This window comes from Pteronotus mesoamericanus, unplaced genomic scaffold (assembly GCF_021234165.1).
Source record: "Pteronotus mesoamericanus isolate MK-2021 breed Mesoamerican mustached bat unplaced genomic scaffold, CSHL_Meso_final scaffold_582, whole genome shotgun sequence".
NCBI classification, from domain to species: domain Eukaryota; kingdom Metazoa; phylum Chordata; class Mammalia; order Chiroptera; family Mormoopidae; genus Pteronotus; species Pteronotus mesoamericanus.
In genome coordinates, this window is record NW_026555323.1 from 3,886,224 (window position 1) to 3,907,173 (window position 20,950).

Below are 20,950 nucleotides of genomic sequence, written 5' to 3' on the forward strand. Positions count from 1 at the left end.
ATACTTCTGTCTCACATCATGTTTCTCTCCCTCGTCCTCTCTCTTAAAGCAAAAAAAAAAAAAAGTGCTTCTTCAGCTGGATTTCCTGGAAATTTACCCCCTCCCCTCAGGACTAGGTCTTTCAATCCAGAAAAAGTCACTTTATAAATTCAGCCATCATCTTCCGTGTCAGCGTTACGTGTGGCGCAGTTTGGTCTGTTTGACATCGGTCCTTACGTGGTAAATTCTAGGCAGAGCTCCCGGATCAGGACAGCTTGCCCCAGCGTCCTAGGCTTTCCTAGGAAGAACAGCGTGGTCCCTCCCTGGGTCTTGCCCCCAGGGTAGCCCTGTGAGCCTGAAGTTTTTCGGTTGTCTCCACAGTCAAAAGTGCTCTGTGAAAACCAGAGCAGAGTCCTCTGTTAAAATCCAAACACGTGGCGTCCACATGGTCTGAGCACACCCTTCCTGGCCCCGCTGAAGGGACAGGCAGAAGGAGGGACCGCAGGCCACCTGCGAGTCCCACCCTGCCGGGTCTGGGCTGCTGGGCTGATGCCTGCCTGTCTCCCCTCCCCCCCGGGCAGGGCCGGCAGGGCTTGGGCTCCATCTTCGTCTGGGCGTCAGGGAACGGCGGCCGAGAGGGCGACTACTGCTCGTGCGACGGCTACACCAACAGCATCTACACCATCTCCGTGAGCAGCACCACCGAGAACGGCTATAAGCCGTGGTACCTGGAGGAGTGCGCGTCCACTCTGGCCACCACCTACAGCAGCGGGGCGTTCTACGAGCGGAAAATCGTGAGTGCCCCTGGCATGCCAGAGAGCCGAGGGCGGGAGCCCTCTGCGCTTGGGGGACGTGTTCCTTTCTTTCCCTCTCTACGAAAAGATCTGAGCCAGGTCTGGGCCAGTGTGTCCCGGGTCCCAGGGGACCCCTCGGCCATCCATGAACCAGCTGTGCCTCAGGCTATAAACCCTAGGCCCTTGGCAACCTTCCTCAGGCCCTGCCTTGCTAATTTTTGCACGGAATGCCAATTAAAACCCTCTCTGGCTCTAGAGGTCTAAAAATATCCTTTAAGAACGGGGTACATTCTCGTCACGACGTCTCCTTTTAGCTGTCTCAAATTCTGTGGTCACAGAGCTTAGGATCCGACTGACCGGTTCAGTTTCAGTGTGCAGAATTGCGTAAGAGAAAGACTTGGCTTTGTACTGAAAGAGCGTAGAAATCCAAGTGTTCCCCTGGGCATTCCTTTCCCAACAAAAGGACTTTTTCTAGACACTGAGCCTAGCAGAGGTTTTTGCCCGCTGTGCTCACTCCAATGGACATAAGGTGGTTTGTCTTGGATAAAGTCACTGTTTTTGTTTCGTACGTAGACAGGCTTGTGCTTTTTCCTTTCTTCCTTTAAAAGGAGGAAGAGGGGTGGGCAGGAAGCTGAAATTAATGCACGGTTCAAACGTACAGCCGTTCAGTTGGGTTTTAGACACTTGAAAAACGAGACCACGGAACCAGGCAGATGCAGCTTCGTTTTAAAGCTCACTGGCGGCTTCTCAGTTCTCCTGCTGCTTCGCCGCATCATTAGGAATGATCTGCAGGTTTATTTTTGCATTTCTCGGTGGGAGCACACAGGCTCCCTGTTGCCCGCTGCGCTCCGCGCTGGCGGAAGGGTCAGCCCTGATCGCTCGGCCGCCAGCCTGGCAGTGGCCCCGGGCCAGTTAACGAAGGTACTAATTTAAGTTATTTTTCTTTTCCACTGGAGCACGCGCCCCTGGGACAGGCGGCTGAGATCCTGAATGGTGTCCTGTTCGTTTAGGAATCGCGCTCATTTGAGCACGGACTGGCTAGAGTCTTGTAAAACTGATGCCTGTCCCGAAACCTCTGGCTGCAGGGGAGCGAAGAGGAGGCTGTGTCGTTGGACACTTTGTCCTGGGGACGTCGTGCTGGGAGGCCAGCGCTTCCCGTCCCTGGATGCAGGCCTTGGCTATAAAATGCTAACATATGGGTAGAAAGGGTGGAGTTCAGAAAAGGTCACAAAAGCAAACATACTCAGTTGTACTCGCTGTCCCGGGACTCTCTTCTGGGAAAATGGACGGCACTTTTGTTTTTCAGCTCAACTAGGGCTGCTTCTTTGCTCTGAGTCCCCTTAGAGATCCTGCAAGGGGACGAGCAGCCGTTGCGGACCAGTGACAGCCTTCAGGCAGGTGTCTGACAGGCATCAGGGCTCTGTCCCCTTGGGACTCGCTGTTTCTCTGCTCAGTGAATACTGAGCAGTGTTCTCCTGAAGTGAGGCATTGCCCGGTGTGGGGACGTGACCCTTGATAAAAGGCTCAGCGTCTAAAGCGAGCGCCTCTGGTTCACTCCTCGACGTTCCATTCATTCACTAAACATGAGCCGTGCTCCACGCATGACGTCTGGTCCCGGGAGAGGGGCACGTACATGCCAGGTGCCAGCAGTGACTGTCACAGAAGGCCAGGGAAGGACATATCATCATGCCCACTTAAAGATAAAGATGCTAGCGTCGGAGACGTTGCGTCCTCGTCCCTCTCCTCAGCTGCCCTCCACAAAGACACCTGGATCCAGGTGTCAGCCAGGCTGCGTTCCATTCAGGAGGCTCGAGGGAGAATCCGTTCCTTGCTCTTTCAGGTTGTCGGCAGGATTTAGTTCCTTGTGGGTATAAGACAGAGCTTCCGTTTCCTTGTGAGCTGTCCACCGCGGCCGTTCTCAGCCTGTGCGGGCCCCCCACACCCCGCGGCTTGTGTCCCCAACTCCCTCTTCAAAGCCAGCAGTGATGGTTTGGGTCCCTCTCCTACCTCATCTCTTGGACAGACTTTCTGTCCCTTTCCACTTCTAAGGCCCCCGTGATTGCCTTGGACCCACTGGATAACCCACGGCACTATCCCCGATTCAAACAAGCCTGTTCAGCAACCTGAATTCCATCTGCAAAATGCATGGGGGAAACGCTGGGTAGCCAAACCCCGTCTAGCACAGGAGGCGCTGCACACATGTAGCCACACATGCCCATCGGGTGGTGGCTGCTTCTCCACTTCAAGTGAAAGGCAAGGTATAGGTCAGGCCGCCCCATAGCGAGGTCCACGATCCATCCTCCCACCCAGGCCGGCGTTGACCCCTTGGTTGGCACAGCCGGCCTCGCCTTCCCAGAGAGGACAGACCATTTCACAGTCTCTCACAGCGGGCCCTCTGAGGCCAAGGACGCTCCGTGCCAGGGTTCTCTGCCGCTGTTGTCGGAACTTGCTGCTTTGGGACATTGTCAGCTCTCTGAGGACATCCCGAGGGCAGAATGATCTGTGATCTTCCCGTTAAAGATAGAAATTCTCTCTGGGCCGCCCAGGCATGTCCATGTGTTTCCAGCTGCTCTGAAGGGGCGCGGTGATTTGGGGGTTGTTACTGTGGACTTGGCAGGCGGTCCCGCGACAGGCACTCTGCAGTGAGGGTTCCCTTTTACATCATTTTTTGTCCTACCTTTGTGTCCCTGCATGCACACCGTCCTCCCTTGGCCTTGCCCTCTCGTCCTCGCCCCGCGATTGGCTGGTTCCTGTTGCGGGTCCATTTTTGACACGTGACAGCAAAGCCGTTTAGCCACGTGTACCAGACATGGCGAACACCTTGGCTGCCGAGATGTCTCCAAGGAGCGCCTTTTCCATCCCTGGGACCCGGAATCCCACGTGCCCAAGGCCAGGCTCTTGAGTGCCCTGTGACTTCCCCCGAGCGCTGCCCTCACCTCTTGCTGCCCCGCCCCCCGCAGGTCACCACGGACCTGCGTCAGCGCTGCACCGATGGCCACACGGGGACCTCGGTCTCCGCCCCCATGGTGGCCGGGATCATCGCCTTGGCTTTAGAAGCAAAGTAAGTTCCCATTTACTTTCCACTCCTTTTTCTAATTTTTTCCCAAGGGTTTATCGTAGTGTGATAAGACACACCTCACGTAAACAGGACCGGTGTAACCATGTGTAAGGGAGCAATGAGTTCATGAAGTCCATTCACGCTGCTGAGTCGCCCTCACCACCATCTACCGCCAGAACCTTCTCGTCGTCCCAGACTGGAGCCCCACACACCTATTGAACACCCAACACTCCCGGCTTAGCCAGCTCGGGCGGCGCTAACCGAATACCACAGACTACGGGGGCTGAACCAACAGAAATCTCTCTCTCACAGTTCTGGAGGCCAGGAGTTGAGGACCCGTGGGCTGGCAGGGTGGGTTGCTCCTGAAGCCTCTCCCTTTGGGGTATAAGCGGCTACGTCCCCCTGTCCCCACCTGGCCTCCCTTCCCTGTATATCCGGATCCTTGTGGAGGACATCTGTCACATAGCATTGGGGCCCGCCCCCGTGATCCCTCTTAGTTCCCCTGCAAAGACCCTGACTCCAAATACAGCCACATTCTGAGGTACCGGGCAGGGGTGTGGGGTTAGGGCTTCAACATATACATTGTGGGGGGTGCAACCCTGAGTCCCTAACACCCCCATTCCCCTTCCCATCAGCCCCTGACAACCATCATTTTGTTGTTCTGTCTCTGTAGCTTTGATTATTCTAGGTACATCCTAAACGTGGAATCACACAGCATTTGTCTTTTTGTGTCTGGCTTCTTTCTTTTTCTTTTTTTTCAAAGCTAATTATAATATGTTTATTTTTTTTAATTTAATTTATTTATTTTTAGAGGGAGGGGGAAAAGGAGGGAGAAAGAGAGGGAGAGACACATCAATGTGTGGTTGCCTCTCGCACGCCCCCTACTGGGGACCTGGCCTGCAAACCAGGCACGTGTCCTGACTGGGTATCGAACCAGCAACCTTTCAGATTGCAGGCCAGTGCGCAGTGCACTGAGCCATACCAGCCAGGACATGTCTGGCTTCTTTCACGTAGTCCAGCGTCCTCACCATTCATCCATGTTGAAGCAGGTGTCAGGACTTTGTTTCTTTTTCAAGGCCCTCCCTAAGGGGTATGAAGTGGTCCCTTCCCCCTTCCCTCTTTCAAGACCTCAGAGGGCCACAAGGTGGGCCAGACCCCAAGCCTCCGTCCCACTCAGCACCGCACAGCAAAGTTGCTCTCTTGGCTGCTGCAGCTGCCCTTTCTAAGCTGTAGTTCATAAATCGACAATACAGGGGTGATGCTGTATCTGTCATAAGGCGATAAAAAAGCTATAGTTATCAGTAGATATAGTTGTTAATATGTACAGCAATGTAAGCCATGGTGTCAAAAGCAAATTTTTGTGTATACATCAAAAGTGCTCCAAGCAACCCAGCCATTTGAAGTAGTTGTTTGTTGGAGATGGGATTTTTAAATGAGTCAAGAATCGCGTTTGAGTTGCTCAAACCCTTGTAATTATGTCTGTTTGCATGTTGACTCGCACAAGGCAAAAGGGCATAAAACGCGAATGCTACCCGTTTAACAAAGGAGCGGCGAAATATTTTCGTTTTTCAGGCCAAAACGTTAGCTGCTGTGTCCTGAGGCCCTTTTATAAAACTCTAACTAATTAGTTACTTGTGTGGAAAGTTGCTTCCACACACTTAGCGATTCATTGTTTTATGTTTTCTTCCATTCCTTATTGGAAACATGCAAGGAATTTTGTGCATCAGAACGAAGTCAAAAACAAACCCTGTTTTGTGCCAGATTTTCCCATTAAACTTGGCCCGCAGATGGACCCATGGAAACTTCGATAGTCATCTTGCATCATGTTAGCTCCTTTTCAGAAGTTTACAGGTAGCAAATCAAGCTCACTTCGTGGAAAACAGCGCCAGCTCAGGGCATGTAAACAGGTAGGGTGGGTCGGGGAAGAACAAGTTATAACCAGGGACCGGCAGGCCTGCGTTGGGATTTGGAGACTGGGGGTCGCTCAGGTGTCTGGAGAGCAGGCCTGCTGACTACGTGGGCAGCTTTGCCGTCCAGCTCTGCTCGCTTCTGCTGCAGAAGGAAGCAGGGCAAGCCAGGCATCCTCGGGGGAGAGGGACCCAGTGACCCAGGCACCCCGGCAGGGCCTGTGGGCAGCATGCACCAAGAAGGAAGAAAGACCCTCCTGCGTATCACCCTGAGGTCGTCCACAGTTGGGGGCCAACTCGGCGCTTCCCATCAGCCTCTTGTTCACTGAAAAATATTTTCAGCGTTATTTCTTAGACGTGTTTTCCAAACAAACGCTATTTGGGGTTTTATTACCAGAGTCAAAAATAAAATGGATTTCCTCATCCTGAGCCGGGTTCCGACTTCCTCCCTTCCTGGACCTAATCTCCGGCACCTTATGCCAGGCCCCCAGGACTGGCTGCAGCCGTCCTTGAGGCGGCCCTGCGGACGCGAGCGGTCACTCGTAGGCCGCACCGGTAGCAAGGGTCAGGGCCACATCTGTTCTGTCTCAACTCCGGAGCATGTGCCTGTGCCCACTTCACCAGGATGCAAGGCCTTGGGCCACTCGGGCCGTCGGAATCTTCCTCTAACAGTGAGGTCGGCTGTGGGCCCCCAGGAGCAGCAGTGGATCATGGGACGAGAGCAGCTCAGCCTGTGCCCAGCCAAGGTTTGGAGAATGGGCTGATGGGCGTGGCAGGGATGCGGCAGCCAGGAGGCCAGCAACCGGCACAGTGGAAGGAACATGTCGGAGACATCAGGGGAGACCAGGGCTAGAGCCTGAAGACTGTGAGCCCCAAGCGGGGAGGACACAGGCGCCCAAGACTCAAGCCGCAGGCCCGCACCTATTAGGAGGACAGGCAAAGAGGGGGCAGTTGGTGGGAGCGTAAAATGGTGCAGCCGCTGTAGAAAACAGCGTGGCAGGGCCTCCAGAAATTAAACAGAATTCCCGTATGGTCCAGCAGCTCCACGTGTGGACCTTAACAGAAGTAAAAGCAGAGACTTGAAGAGAGACTTGCAAACCCGTGTTCACGGCAGCATTACTCACAGCAGCGAAAAAGTGGAAGCGACTCAAGTGTCCACAACAGATGAACGAACGCATGCCGGGTGGTCTATACAGACGATGGAATATCCTGCAGCCTTAAAGAGGGAGACAATTCTGAGCCGAGTGCCACTATGGATGAACCTTGAGGACATGATGCCCCGTGAAAAAAGCTGGTCACAAAGGGATACCCACTACATGATTCCACTCATATGAGACACCTAGAAACACCAAATTCATAGAGACAGAGGAGGAGGGTGGTCGCCCGGGGCTGGGGGGGGGGGGGGGGGAGAGAATGTTTAAGGGGTGTCCAGTTTCAGTTTGGGGAGATGAGAAAGTTCCGTGGATGGATGGTAGTGGCAGTTGTACAAACGTGAATGCGGTTAAGGTGGCGGATTTATGGTCTGTATATTGCAAACACAGAGTAGGTGATTGGAAAGACCATCGTAATGGCTGTGGGTGGGGCAGGCACTGGTCAGGAGGAGAGGGACAAGGCCACGTCATCCAGGGTGTGTCCAGCATTTGTCCGAGGCCCAGTCCTCACACTGGACAGAGACGGTTACCGGAGCGTCATCGTAACTCGAATCTTGACGTCAGAGGTGTGAGAGAGGCGAGAGAATGTATCCAACCCAAAGAAATCTAATCTGTGCGTTTTTATTAGCGGCCATACGTCCTTTTAATGAAAACTCTCTCCTTTGCAACAAAATGAATGCACTGTAAATGCAGAATTAATAAAATCTCAAATTATAACCTGTAGCTGGTGGGTCCAAGCTCAGCTGGGCAGCAAGCTTGGGCCTTCCATGCTGCGGGTTTTGGGTCATCTGCTGTCCTCTTGTTCTCAGGGTTTGCTCGCTGGAAACCATTCTTGACAGGTTGTGAACTAGCCCCATGCCCAGGCATGGAGCCCCCGGAGCTGCCTCAAGTGCAGGCTCCTGGCTCCTGGTGCCCCAGCTGAGTGCGCCGGTGTGGCCGTCATCGCTGACCTGTGTGGGCTACAGCTGTCTGTCCTTGTGTCATTGCAGCAACCAGCTAACCTGGAGGGACGTGCAGCACCTGCTGGTGAAGACATCCAGGCCCGCCCACCTGAAAGCGAATGACTGGAAAGTCAACGGTGCTGGGCATAAAGGTGCGGGGCTCCCGGTGTGTTGGGTGGGGGCCGTCACCCTGTCCTGGCGCGCCCCCTGGTGACCTCCTGGGATCAAAAAAATCCCCAGATAACACTAATCGTGTGTCGCAAGAATGGAAAGTATGTACCAAGCGATTTAAGAAAAGTATCCTGGGACCTCATACTGGCATTAAGGAAGAGACCTAAGGTCACTAGAGTTCAAGGTTGCCTAAAGTTCATGACTTTTGCCATAGCCAGGTGCCACTCTGCCAGTATTAACTTAATAGTGACTTGCCTCTTTTTTTTTTTTTTTTTTTTTTTTTTTTACATGGAGAAACATACTTGGAAAGGAAACTTTATTACATCTAGGCAATCATGGGCCTGGTGTGTAGTCATATTTTTTCCAATGAACATTAAAACGTATCCATAATTATTATGATTTAAAAAATGTTTGCGTGCCCCCAAAGAGCAACTTGCATTCTTAGCCCTCAGTTTTTGCATCTGGACAATGAGGACATTGAGATAGCTGTGTAAGTTACTTTCTAACTATAAAACTTCTGAGATAGTTGTGTAAGTTACTTTCTAATGATAAAACTTCTCTCAGCAAGCCCCCATGTTATGAAAGTAACGCATAGAACCCCCAGAACAGCCTGTTACAGACCCAGGTACCTTGCAATCAACCCACAGTCAAGACTCATAACCCAGATATTTGGAGTCTCTCCCAGACAGGTAATTATACGACTATGCTACCGGCTTTGTTTCTCTGGCTTCTTACCAGAGATACTTGAGAAAGATTTGCATGCAGCCTTGGTATGTTTAGGAGAACTTTTTTTTTCTTTTTCCTTTTCTGAAGCTCACATCCAACTATTCCAACCTCAAGCCCTGATACTACTATCTGTAAAATATAGGTCAAGCATTGTCACCAAGAGTTCCAAGGAACATTCCTTTCAAGAAGGGGGCCATTGATTAGGCCTAATGTATCTTTGTTTTGCAGGAATGTGGGTGGCAGGGTGCGCTGTAACCTGAGCTGACCTACATTTCAATTTTGGCCTAATTAAATAGGAAAATAGATTGTATCTGGTTCTCGACCTTGCCTCTTAAATTAAACTTTGAAACTCTCTTGCGCTGGCCAAGTTCAACACAGGACCGGGCCAGTTCCCTGGGACTCCTGCTTTGTGCTGCTGTCCCCACATGCCCTGGAATTCAGCAGGGCCAAAAAACGGCCAACGAGATGTAACAAGGGGTCAACCGAGGGGGTCTCAGGTCTTTTTCTTTGGCTGAAGATGCAGGGAGTGCAGATACTGACATGTCCCTTTAATGAAGGCACGGAGGCCTGTCCTCATCTCACCAAAAGAAAGTGCTAGGCCTCCCACTCCGCACCTGAAAGTGTAGTTCAGATTGAGTTGAGCAGAAGGGACCGTGGGGCAATCCTCAGAAGGGTTCGTACTGCCCCCTGGGGCTCTCGGGGGACAGTCGGGTCCTTCCAGCCCCTGGGAGACACAGGCGGTCCGCCGCAGGGCCGTGGCGGTTGCCGATCCCGGGCCATCCGCGGGAGCCTGGCCGCCAGCGGGAGCTGGGCCTCGCTCCGTCCCGGGGGGCCCGGTGGGGAGCCCGGTCTGACGGCCCTGTCTTTCCAGTTAGCCATCTGTACGGGTTCGGCTTGGTGGACGCAGAAGCTCTAGTCATGGAGGCCAAGAAGTGGACGGCGGTGCCCTCTCAGCACACGTGCGTCGCCGTCACCGACAAGAGGCCCAGGTGAGGCTTGGCTGCGGCGCCGTGTGGCCTGTCGGGCGGGCGGGTTTGGCCCTGACTCTGCTGTCAGGTATTTCGGGGCAGGTGTCCACACTCACGTTCTGGCGGGGACACACACTTTCCCTCAGAGACTGTGAAGCTGGAGGAAGAATTGTTTTGTTTTTTTTTTAAGATTCTATTTGTATGTTTTATTTATTTTTAGAGAGAGGGGAAGGGAAGGAGAAAGAGAGGGAGAGAAACATCGATGTGAAAGAGAAACATCGATCAGTCGCCCCCTCCCCCGTAAGCTCCCCAAATGGGAATCGAACCGGCGACCTCATGGTGCACAGAACGATGCTCCAACCTACTGAGCCATCCGGCCAGGGCCCAGCTTTGAGCTTTTTCAAGCATCATCCTCTCTGGGGAGCCTTAGACTGTCCTATTCAGAAGAAAGAGGGAGGCTCTGAGATGAACGAAGCCTTTTGCTCTGTTTTGTTTTGCGTATTGGGAAATGCGCGGCACGTGGATATCAAAGTCCAGGTGAGGTGGTGCTGGGCCCCTGGGAGCTGGTCGGCCCGCGGCCGCGACCTCCCTGCCCACATCCCATCAGGGCGGCTCTTGAATGAAGCCTTTTTCTCCTGCCGGAAATAGTTTTAAGATGGCAGAGTGGTGCCTGGGTGGCGAAGGGCTGTTTTTATTTTTATTTTATTTTGTTTTGAAAGCGAAAGCACCCGGAGGCTAGACAGCTCAGGTTGGGGGTGCCCCGCCGTCACACACAGTGTGACATTGTTCCTGTCCTTGGAGCAGAGAAAGGGCTCCGCAGGTTCCAAGACAGGGGAAGAAGTGGCTTTTTTTTTTTTTTTTTTTTAAGAAAAATCATCTTTCCGTGTAGCCATTTCAGACTCTTTCTGGAATAGTTGGCCAACCTGCTACCCCAAACTGCTTGCTTGAATGGCACACTCAATGGTCCCTAAGGTCATGGAAGCTTCCAGAGAGAAGGGGGCAGAGAAGGAAGAGGGAGGGGGAGAGAGAGCCTGGGGAGATCACTGTATAAAGGCAGATGCTTCCCGTTCCGCCTTTGGGCTTCGTCTCCCTGCCGAAGGCTCCGGCGCGGCTCCAGCGCGGCGGCTGGTCAAGGCCATTTGATGCTGAAGGCCACGTTCCGTCATGGGGGTTCTCGTCTCGCTGCGCCTTTGGCTCAGAAAGGGAAAAGTGCTCGCACACAGCTGCCGTTCTCTCTCCTTCTCCCTGTGCGCTCCCCGCATGCATTTCCCGTCCAGCTCTCTTCACCTCATTCTGGTTTCTCCTTCTCACGGGAGAATCATCGGACGCTCAACGTCCCCGACTGGCCTCAACTGCTCGCCATAGAGAAGGACGGGGCTAGGCTGTGGGGGGGAGGAGAGGAGAGAGAGAGAACACGAACCTCTCTGTCTGGTGTGATGAGGTCAGAGAGCTGCGCTCATGGACCACTCAGCGGGGCGTCGCAGAGGGGGGTGGGGGCCACGTCGGCCACCTCGGCAGTGATGCTGGCGGGGCTCCGAGCTCCAGGGCCTGGGTGTGGACGGTCCCCCGCAGCTGGGGCGGGAGTGAAGAACTGTGACCCTTCTCTGTCTTCCCCGGCCCTCCGCCCTGATCTGGCCTCCCTCTCCCGGGGCATGTCACGGTTTAGGGAGGCAGCCCTCGCGGCCATTTCAAGAGGAGCCGGAGGGCCACCCTCGCTGCGGATCCCGCCTGGGCCCAGACACCAGCATTGTGCCCTCGGGGTGCCGGCTGGTGTCCCCCTGGCAGACTGCTCTGTCCCAGCAGTGGGCGGGCGGGCGGGCGGGCACCACCCTGACCTGCCCCAGAGCCAAGCTCAGGCCGACAGCACGGCCAGAGGAAGGCAGCATGGGGGGCAGCTGGGCTGCCTTTGCAGACACACGAGAAGCCCCCCCAGGAGGAGGAAGCCATTGCTGAGCCTCTTAATTTGAAGAAAGGCCACCCAGGGACCCCAAGCCACCTGTTGGCCATTCTAGTCTGGACTGTACATCTAGGGACGGCGCGGTTTGGGGTTAGCCTGTCTCCAGTTGGATCCCCTCCCAAGAGAGAAGTTTCTAGGAGAAGGCGGGGCAGCAGGGGCGGGGCTGTTGAGGAATGAGAGGGCCCAGGTCCCCCGCTCCGAGGCCAGTGTCACTGAGCTGTCTCTTTATGATTTGTCACCCACCCGCACCTCAAAGCAGGCTGAGTCCCCTGGAGCAGAGGCCTTGGGGTCTGGCCCACCTCTCCGACACCCACGGTGGGCAAAGCTCACCCCAGGCAGCTCTCAGGGAGCACTGAGTCTCTGTGCAAGGGCGACACCCTGGCTGGTGTGCCTCAGTGCGTTGGAGCATCATCCTGTGAACCAAAGGGTCACCGGTTCGATTCCCAGTCCTTGCAGGCCAGGTCCCCAGTAGGGGGCGCGCGAGAGGCAACCACACAGGGATGTTTCTCTCCCTCTCTTTCTCCCTCCCTCCCCCTCTCTCTATAAGAAAAAAATAAATGAAATCTTTAAACGCAAGGGTGAGGGGAAAGTCACTTGAACTTGACAGGTCCTTTGGTGAAAGGGAATGAGTCATTGGAGTCCTTACAGATGACACATGATGACAGTATAAATTGGACCTGCGTCTCAGCTATGACATTCACAGACGTGTAGATGATGCGCCTGCCTAGTCTTGGGCCCAAGTGACTTTCATTCAACTCAGAACTTTCCTTCAATTAAAGGAAAGTAAATAGGATCATGGCCTGTGCCATCTGCCTGCGCAAGATGATTTAAAAGTCTGTGTGTGTTAGAGAGAAAGAGAGGGCAGTAAAACCAATGCTTTTATAACCTTTCTAAATGTGCAAAAAGAAAGCCAAGCTTAGTGTAATATTTGCAAATGACAAGTAGGCCCAGGTATTAAAATACCTTATTTGCTCCTTAGGGTTTTTCTAGCCAACACCTCTTTGTATCTTTAAAAGTCCAGGCTACTTACCCACAGCCTATGAAGTCCATGGCTCTCCACTCAGTGCTAGAAAGAGACCAAAATTTCTTTTTTTAAATATGTGTATTGATTTTAGAGATAAAGGAAGGGAGAGAGAGAGAAACACTGATGTAAGACAGATATCGGCTGGTTGTCTCCCATACGCATCCTGAAGGCGGATCAAACCGCAACCTCGTCTGCACCCTGACCGGGGAATCAAACCCCCAACCTTTTGGTGTACAGATGATGCTCCAGCCAACCGAGCCACACCGGCCGGGGTGAAAGACACCCACTTTTAAAGCAACAAGAATTTGCCCGTTCCTCTTTAGTTTTAGCAGGTTTGGGATAGCGCTCACGCACACAAAAAGGTACTTCAATTCTAAAAGTTTGGACTATTAAGGATGTGTTGCTTTGAGTATCAAGGGTTTTCTGGAGAGCAGACAATCTATTTATAGGTGTTCAAGAATGAACTACGGGTGAGTCACGCACTGCTCTCTCCCCTGGTGTTTCGTTACACGTGCGTGCGACGCTCACTCTCTAACGACACCATAAATACACAGATAAGAATGACATACGCTGGTGGTCAGGTAGTTACTGTGCCCCAGGCACCGTTCCAAGCCCATGATGAGTAATCAGTCACTTACTGAAAACCCCAGACAAGACTATGAAAACGTTCAGGGCCCTATTTTTATCTCCATTTAACAGAGGAATAAACTGAGGCACAAAGGGATTAAGAAACAGCCAGCAGCTGGGGTGTAGTGGGGCCGAGCTGCCTGTCTCCGCAGCCCACCCTGTTCCTGGGGAAAGGAACGTGTCACAGCAACTGTGCTCCGAACCGCGTAGAGTCGCCTGCGTCCCCAGGAGCCATTCCCTCCTTCCCCTGCGGCCCCTGGCCAGCAGGAACTAGGACAAGGAGGCACCCTGGCCCTGGGGACCTGGAGCCTCGGCCGCCTGCCGGCACCTGAGATCCCAGGCCCCGGAGCCTCACCTGCAGCGGGTGAGCGAGACCATCGGGTGAGGCGACATGGCCGCCGCGCCCTGCGTTGCTGGGACCCACGTCCGCCTGGCTCTGGCACACGGCCTGGTTTCATGTCTTTTTAGGAAGCTAAAAGCCCCTCTCTCCTTCAGGCTGTCCCTGGATGGGGCAGGTCCCCCCCTCCCACCCAGAACCTCCCTCCTGGGCATTGAAGTTCTGCGCACTCCTGGCTACTGTGTGAGGCTGTGTGTGTGTGTGTGTGTGTGTGTGTGTGTGTGTGTGTGTGTGTGGTTGATCTGAGAGAGAGACATCTATCTGTTGTTCCACTTACTGATGCATTCATTGGCTGGGTCCTGTATATGCCCTGACTGGGAATCGAACCCTCAACCTTGGCGAACCAGGATGATGCTCTAACCCTCTGAGCCACCCGCCCAGGGCTGTATGAGATTCTTGCTTCTGGTTTCTTCAATGGCGTCCTTCCACAGGGCACGGCAGGGCGTGCTGAGAAAACTCCTGGGGCGCTCGGCGGTCCCGCCCTGCGGGGGACCCCACCTGGGCCCGCGACATTTGTCCTGCTTCCTGACATCCCTTGAGAGCGGCTGTCTCACCTGCAGCCCCTTTCCCTTCCTCGCTTCTTTTCTTGATGCTGACCTGTCTTCCCCAAATAGTACATGCTCCTCTTCTAAAATTAGGACTGAAATCCGAATAACACTGCCCGTTCTCATGCTTTACGGGAGTCACGCTCTGCGAAGTCACCGCAAAGGCTGAGTTCGCGAGGACAGGACCATCGCTCGTGGGAGAATTACGGGGTTCGTGAGGTACTTGCGAGCCAGCCTCTGGTCCCGTTTTCATCCGCCGATCAATACAGAACCTTGTTTGATGTGTGCTTCTGTTCAAAGACACCTTGTCTGCTCTATATTATTGATTCATTAACGCTGAACCCGCTGTCAAGAGCGCTGTAACTCACACCTGAACGACGCTCGCCGCACACGGGCGGTCTCCGACAGGCACACCTCAGCCTTCTTGCTGTGAGGGACAGCAGAACGCACGTGAACGCGAGGCTGGGGCCTCATTTTAAACGGTGAAACCACCCACAAAAAGCACAAAAATGTGGAAAGCATGCCGCTGAAGAGACCGCAAAAATGCACCTTTGTTTACACTGTGGGAACAAAAACAAAGGGGCAGAGTAGCCACGTCCCCCCCGCAGCTGGGGACCTGGGGACCAGGCAACGCAAATATTTTGCTTCTCTGTGTGTATCTGCGAATGACCACCAATACCCCACATGTATTGACTTGGGGGTTGCAAATAGATTTTAGTGAGCAGGTGACTTTGTAGATGCGGAACTGTGAATGGGAAGAATTGGCTGTATATTGTATTGTCTTTTTTCTCTCCATGAGTTGGGAGGAAGGTTGAAAGCCAGCTCACTGAGCCCCCTCCTCTCAGGGAGAAGAAAAATATGTGCTGTAAACTTAAACATTATACGTTCAACGCCTGAGAACTTGGTCATGGACAACAGTGTCTAAATTAATGTGCTGACAGCCTCTTTTTTTCCATTTAGTTAATTTTTGTCTTCAGCCTAACTGATGTGCTATGGTTTGATAATCAAAAGTAATTTCATCTAAGGAAAATTCTAAATGTGCAGGGGTCGGGGGGAACCTTTACCGGGGACCTCTCCGGTTCTGGGAGGACTGGAACCCTCCAGAACTCTCCAGGGCTTTCTGTTCTGCTCCGCATCTGCCACCTCGGAGGTGGCCAGCTGACCGGTGGAGCAGACAGTAAAATTTGGGAGCAGGCCGTGAAAGAGCTCGGCCTCTCTAAATCAATTTATGATGCATGAAAATCATGTTTTCAAATTTTTACAGTCTCCGAGGGAATTACATCACTGTTTGTAACTGTTTTGAGTGTTTCTTATGACTCCGGCTCAGTACGGCCAAGCGATGTCATTCCTGGGAGGCACTGGGCCTCGGCTTCGAACCCCATCCCCCCGCCCCCGCCCCGGCCAAGAGGACAGTCAGGCATCATGGGAAGAACGCCCCCCCCCATACCCCCCGTGACAGACCCAGCGCTGGCCGAGCAGCGGGCCCTCATCGACGTGCTGCTGGGCGGCCTTCTCCACCTTACAAGCCCTCAGGGCCCGGCGTGGTGGCCTCAGACCGGCAGGATAACCCAGCAGCTGTGTCCAGGTGCCTGCCGGCTGGTGCCTGCTTCCTCTGGGGAGCACATCAGAACCTTCTGGTAGAGCTGACTTGTGACTTCCTGGGGCGTGGTGCTTGTCCTCAGGTTCCCTGCTGTGCGGTAAAACCGAGCGTTCCTGTCGAAAGGCAGGAGAGGGAGGGGACCCTGGTCTTGGTGCGGACAGCCAGACGCAGACCAGCGTCCATGTGTCCTCTGTGACTCTGGTCCAGTCACTCTGGCTTCCACGAGGGCACTTAGCACCAGGGACCAGCTCTGGCACCGGTCACTCATCCGTCTCCTCTTTCCTGGGGTGTTGGCAGGCAAGCGTGGGCCCATGCGAGCATCTTTGTGGGACAAGAGGTGGAGGCAGGGACTCTGGAGCCTGAAACCCTGGCTCCGTGTCTCAGTAACCGTGACCTTGGGCACGGCCCTTGGCCTTGCTGGATGACAAGGCTTAATCCTTATAAATCAGACCAGCGCCCGGTGTCCGGTCCCTGGCCTGCGGGCAGCTCAGGAAATCTTTGCTGTTATTATTACTCAGGATCGTGACCTTGAGCTTCAAGGCCAGTCTTAGATACCGAGTGGTGGGATTTTAACGCCTTGCCCAGCACAGGCCGCTGGGGGCCCGATCCCTGGGCACCGGCACCAGCACCGTTCTTTAAATCGCTCGAAGCAAATTCCAGAACGACAGATGTCTTCTGGGCCGGTGACGTACAGCAAACAGAGGCATCTGAGCAGGAGAGGAAGGGCCCCGAGCTCTCCCTGGGGCCCGGCCCTCGGAACGCGTGGCCCTCGTGCCCGACTTGGCGCTTCCGGCCGTGTCCTAAGCCGCCCCTCCCCTCCCAGGAGCATCCCTGTGGTGCAGACGCTGCGGACCACCGCCCTGACCACCGCCTGTGCGGACCACTCCGACCAGCGCGTGGGCTACCTGGAGCACGTGGTGGCCCGCATCTCCATCTCTCACCCGCGCCGAGGAGACCTCCAGATCTACCTGATTTCTCCCTCGGGAACCAAGTCCCAACTTTTGGGAAAGAGGTAAGGCCAGGCTGGCCTAGCGGGCCAGGGGCAGGGGGCGGGGGGCGGTGGTCTGCAAGCAGCCACGTGGGCCTTGGAGCTTGGGTGCCCCGGAGCCGGCTGCTTCCCCTCCCTTTAGTCCTCACCTCTGGGAATGTCATTTTGGTCCTTTGCCACCATCAGGAAAGTCACAAGAACTGAAGGCGATAATGTAGGTGAACATGCGGGGCGTGATCCCTGGCACTGGCGGTTGACGGGCCTTCCCGTCCTGCGGACAGCCTCTCTCTCTGACCTTCCAGAACCTTCCAGAACCTTCCAGGGCCCCAGCATCCTCCACTCTGCTCCTTCCCCCTAATTATCATCCCTCCACTCAGACCCAGTGTTTGAGCTCCTGGATTCTTAGAGAGCAGGCCTTCCGGGTTGGCTGCTTCAACGCCACCCATTTGCTAGGGAGCTGAACCTGTGCCACTGAGCACTTGAAACCTGCCCCAAGGCCACTTGGCAGTCACCTGAGCCTTGGGAATTTGCATTTCTCTTCCCCCAAGGCAGATCCTGTGATGATAGGATCTGTTACCTTCCCTGGATTTCACCTCTTGCTTAGTGCAGCAGCTTTTTCAGCTTGCCAGAATTTTTTTTTTTCACTAGGAGTGCGTTTACATTTGTAAGTAGTTCAGCCCATAAATGACAGTCTGTTCTGTCCCCCGTGCCCTGGGTTCTGTTTGGCATCTTGTGTGAAAATCGGCCTTGACCTTTGCAGTTTCTTAAGAGAACGGCTGGGGTGTCCCCTGCCCTCTCTGTCCTGCAGGCAAAACAAGGTCCCCTGGATAAAGATTTTTCTATATTGGGTGTTCCAAGAACCCCCAATTGAGAATTAAATATTACATCATCCTTAAAATATCCTTACCTGGGTTTCTGATGAACAATAGAGCCCCAATGTTAAAAAAAAAAAAAAATTTTGTTCCAAAGGAGAGATGGAAAACTAGACTGGGAAGAAAGAGTAAGACAGAAGAAGCTGGAATTGTTTCTTCTGAAAAGGAAAAGCTGAGCCCTGCACCCTGAACCTGCCCCCACCTGCGTGTTGGAAGGCAGCGGGGTGGGGGGGAGCCATGAGGAGGTTCCCGTTTCTGCTCAAACCCCACATGAGGGAATGGCCTGCTCAGGAAGGACCAAGGAAGCTCATCAGCACCTCCAGGGAGGCTGCCAGGGGGAAGGAGCCCCTGGTCGCCCGACGCTGCACCCAGGGGTGCCTCCCGGCCTGTGCGGGAAGCGCCCGGGCCTGTTCCGGCATCTCCCCAAATACAGCTGCTGACGCCTGTGAAGCCCAGAAGACGAAGGGGCGGCCCTTTGCCCACAAGCTTGAGTGGCTGCACATTTCCCCCTCGTTGTATCTTCCGGAGAACAGCACACCCAGACCTGGCTTGGAGGCGAACGGGAAAGGGTCATTCCTTCCGAACCAGCATTTTAGAAAGGCCTCTGTGGGCACGCCCTTGGGGCTGCAGTGGAGGCCCCCTGGCCCAGCCTCTGCCTGCTTAGGGGCCTTCGGGCACTGGGGTGGGAAGGGACCAAGGAAGGAACCTGGCAGATGAAGGGCGTTCGTTGGTGACGTGCTGGTGGTGGGAAGGTCAGGGACAGGAGTCACTGTGCCCTCCCGTGAGTCTGTAGGCAACCACTACATCCGGGTCCCTAATAAAGCAGGGATGTGAGCACCGCGGCAGAGTCCCTGTCTCACACGGGGCTCCTGGGAAGCCTGCCTGTCTCTCCATTCTTTTTTAAAAGATTTTATTTATTTATCTTTAGTGAAAGGGGAAGGGAGAGAGAAAAAGAGGGAGAGAAACATCGGTGTGAGAGAGAGGCGTCTATCGGCTACCTCTTGCACGCCCCCAACTCGGGACCCGGCCCACACGTGGGTGTGTGCCCTGACCGGGAATCGAACCGGTGACCTTCCCATTTGCCAGACAACACTGAGCCACACCGGGCGGGACTGTCTCTCAGTGTTTTGAGACCCAATGAGAAAATGGAGGGAAGACAGCCGTGCAGGGCCGTGTGGTAGACAAGGGTGTGAAAGCAGCCAGCGTGTTACCTGCACCCTCGCCTCAACGGAGGGCCCGGTTCGGCTGGGTGGTCCAGTCATCTGAGGACAGAGCCCTCCTTGGTTGGCCTGGTCGCCCCCGTCCCCAGCCACTACCCCTCTCAGGCGGCCCTCGTGTTCTGACCCCGAGTCTCCCGTTGCAGGTTGCTGGACCATTCCAACGAAGGGTTTTCGAACTGGGAGTTCATGACCGTGCACTGCTGGGGAGAGAAGGCGGAGGGGGAATGGACCTTGGAAATCCAAGACATGCCGTCCCAGGTCCGCAACCCGGAGAAGCAAGGTCAGAGGCTCTGGGAACGGGGCAGCTTTCGTGTTTCAACCCTTTTGTCAATTCTAGGACTTGCATTTCACTCCAGTGTCTCCAGTCATTCATTGTTAATGAAGGTAAAGTTCACAGAATACAAACCTCACCACTTCATCATTTTTAAGCACCTTCACCGCATTGTGCGACCGTCACCACTGTCTAATTCCAGAACTTTCTCTTCACTCCAAAGGGATGCCTTGAACCCATTAAGCAGCCGCCCCTCATTCTGCAGCCCCTCCCAGCCCCTGGGAAAGCCCCGATTTCTTTCTCTCCGGATTTGCCTCTTCTGGGCATGTTATGTGATTGGAATCATATACGACATGTGGGCTTTCGTGCTGGCGTCTTAGACTTTGCATAATGTTTTCAAGGCTCTTCCTTGTATCTATACTTCATTTCTCCTTATGACTAAACCCCATTCCTTTATGTTGAGCCACATTTGTTTACTCCATCAGCCAACCAACATCTGGGCTGTTCCTACTCAGCAGCTGTTACGAATAATACTGCTCTGAACATCCAAGCACACGTTGTTCTGCGGACGTGGTTTCCATTCCCTCAGGTGTATACCTACGACTAGAATCGCTGAGCTGAGCCGTGTGGTAATTCTCTGTTTAACTTTTTGAGAAACTGTCAAAGTGTTTTCCACAAGGGCTGTACCATTTGACTCTCCTATGGGCAGCAGATGCGGGTTTTAATTTCACAACATCGTCGTCGACACTTGCTCCATTTCCATGTTGTTTGTTGTTGCTGTAGCCGCCCTACTGGTATGAAGTGGTGTCTCTTTGGGGTTTGGGTCTGCTCTTCCCTGATGACTAACGATGCTGAGAAGCTTTTATTGTCCATAAATCTTCTTTGGAGAAATGTCTATTCAAGTCTTTTTGCCCATTTTAAAATCGGATTGTCTGTCTTTTCGTGTTGGATCGTAAGAGCTTTTTAAAAAATATTTTGGATACTGGATCTTTACCAGAAAAGCCTTTTTTAAATTTTTTTCTCCCATCCCGTGGGTTGCAATACAAGGGATCCTGTCCAAGCCTGGCCCCGAATTAAGTCCCGAACAGGCTACTGTCCATCTGTGGGCCCGGTGGGAGTCTGGGGCTCTGACTGGTTGAGACAGGAATGGAATAAACATCCCCCGGTAGCTTCTAGCTCTGACCTTCTGTGATTTGTTGGAACTTGGGGACCGGGACGCAGCCTTCCGCATTGTCACAGAGCCGGCACACCCCTGCAGCGGCTTCTGGAACAGGCTGGTCTGTGCAAGCCGTACGCTGCTGACACCTGTCGCCCCTGAGGTGGTCTTCGCAGAAACAAGCGTAGGCAGGTGACGAGGGTGGGTCCCTCGCTCTGGGCTGCACGTGCGGCACATCCGGGCACTTGCGCTTCCTCCCTGCACACAAGATGGAGTTGGCGTTGGTTCTGTCAGTGCTGAGGGAGGGAGGCAGGGAAAAAAGAGAGAACTACCTTGCACTGACCTGTGCAGGTCAGCCTGGTGCTGTCTGTTGGGGCCCTCAGCCTGGGAAGGGGGCCCTGGATGACTCAGGTGACCTCTGACCCCAGCAGGCTGGAACCCAGGAGGACAGAGGCCTGGGGGCTGTGCTGCCGGTGCGGTCGGTGCAGAGGGTCGGGCCGGATGGTCAGGGTGGCTCGGTGGCCTCGGGGCCGGAATAGCGCAGCACACACAGACGGCGTCCTGGGCGAGCCCAGCGTTCCCGTGTCTCCAAGGCGGT

General features: G+C 54.1%; 1 protein-coding gene across 1 annotated transcript in view; it reads left to right on the forward strand.

Annotated features, from left to right (window-relative positions):
- Window positions 1-20,950, forward strand: part of PCSK6 (proprotein convertase subtilisin/kexin type 6) — a 127,429-nt gene that overhangs the window by 76,678 nt on the left and 29,801 nt on the right. Inside the window, exons 8-13 of the mRNA XM_054561923.1 lie at window positions 561-773; window positions 3,734-3,834; window positions 7,879-7,982; window positions 9,599-9,716; window positions 16,669-16,857; window positions 19,069-19,205. Coding sequence (XP_054417898.1) covers window positions 561-773; window positions 3,734-3,834; window positions 7,879-7,982; window positions 9,599-9,716; window positions 16,669-16,857; window positions 19,069-19,205 — 862 coding nt within the window. The remainder of the gene's footprint in view (window positions 1-560; window positions 774-3,733; window positions 3,835-7,878; window positions 7,983-9,598; window positions 9,717-16,668; window positions 16,858-19,068; window positions 19,206-20,950) is intronic.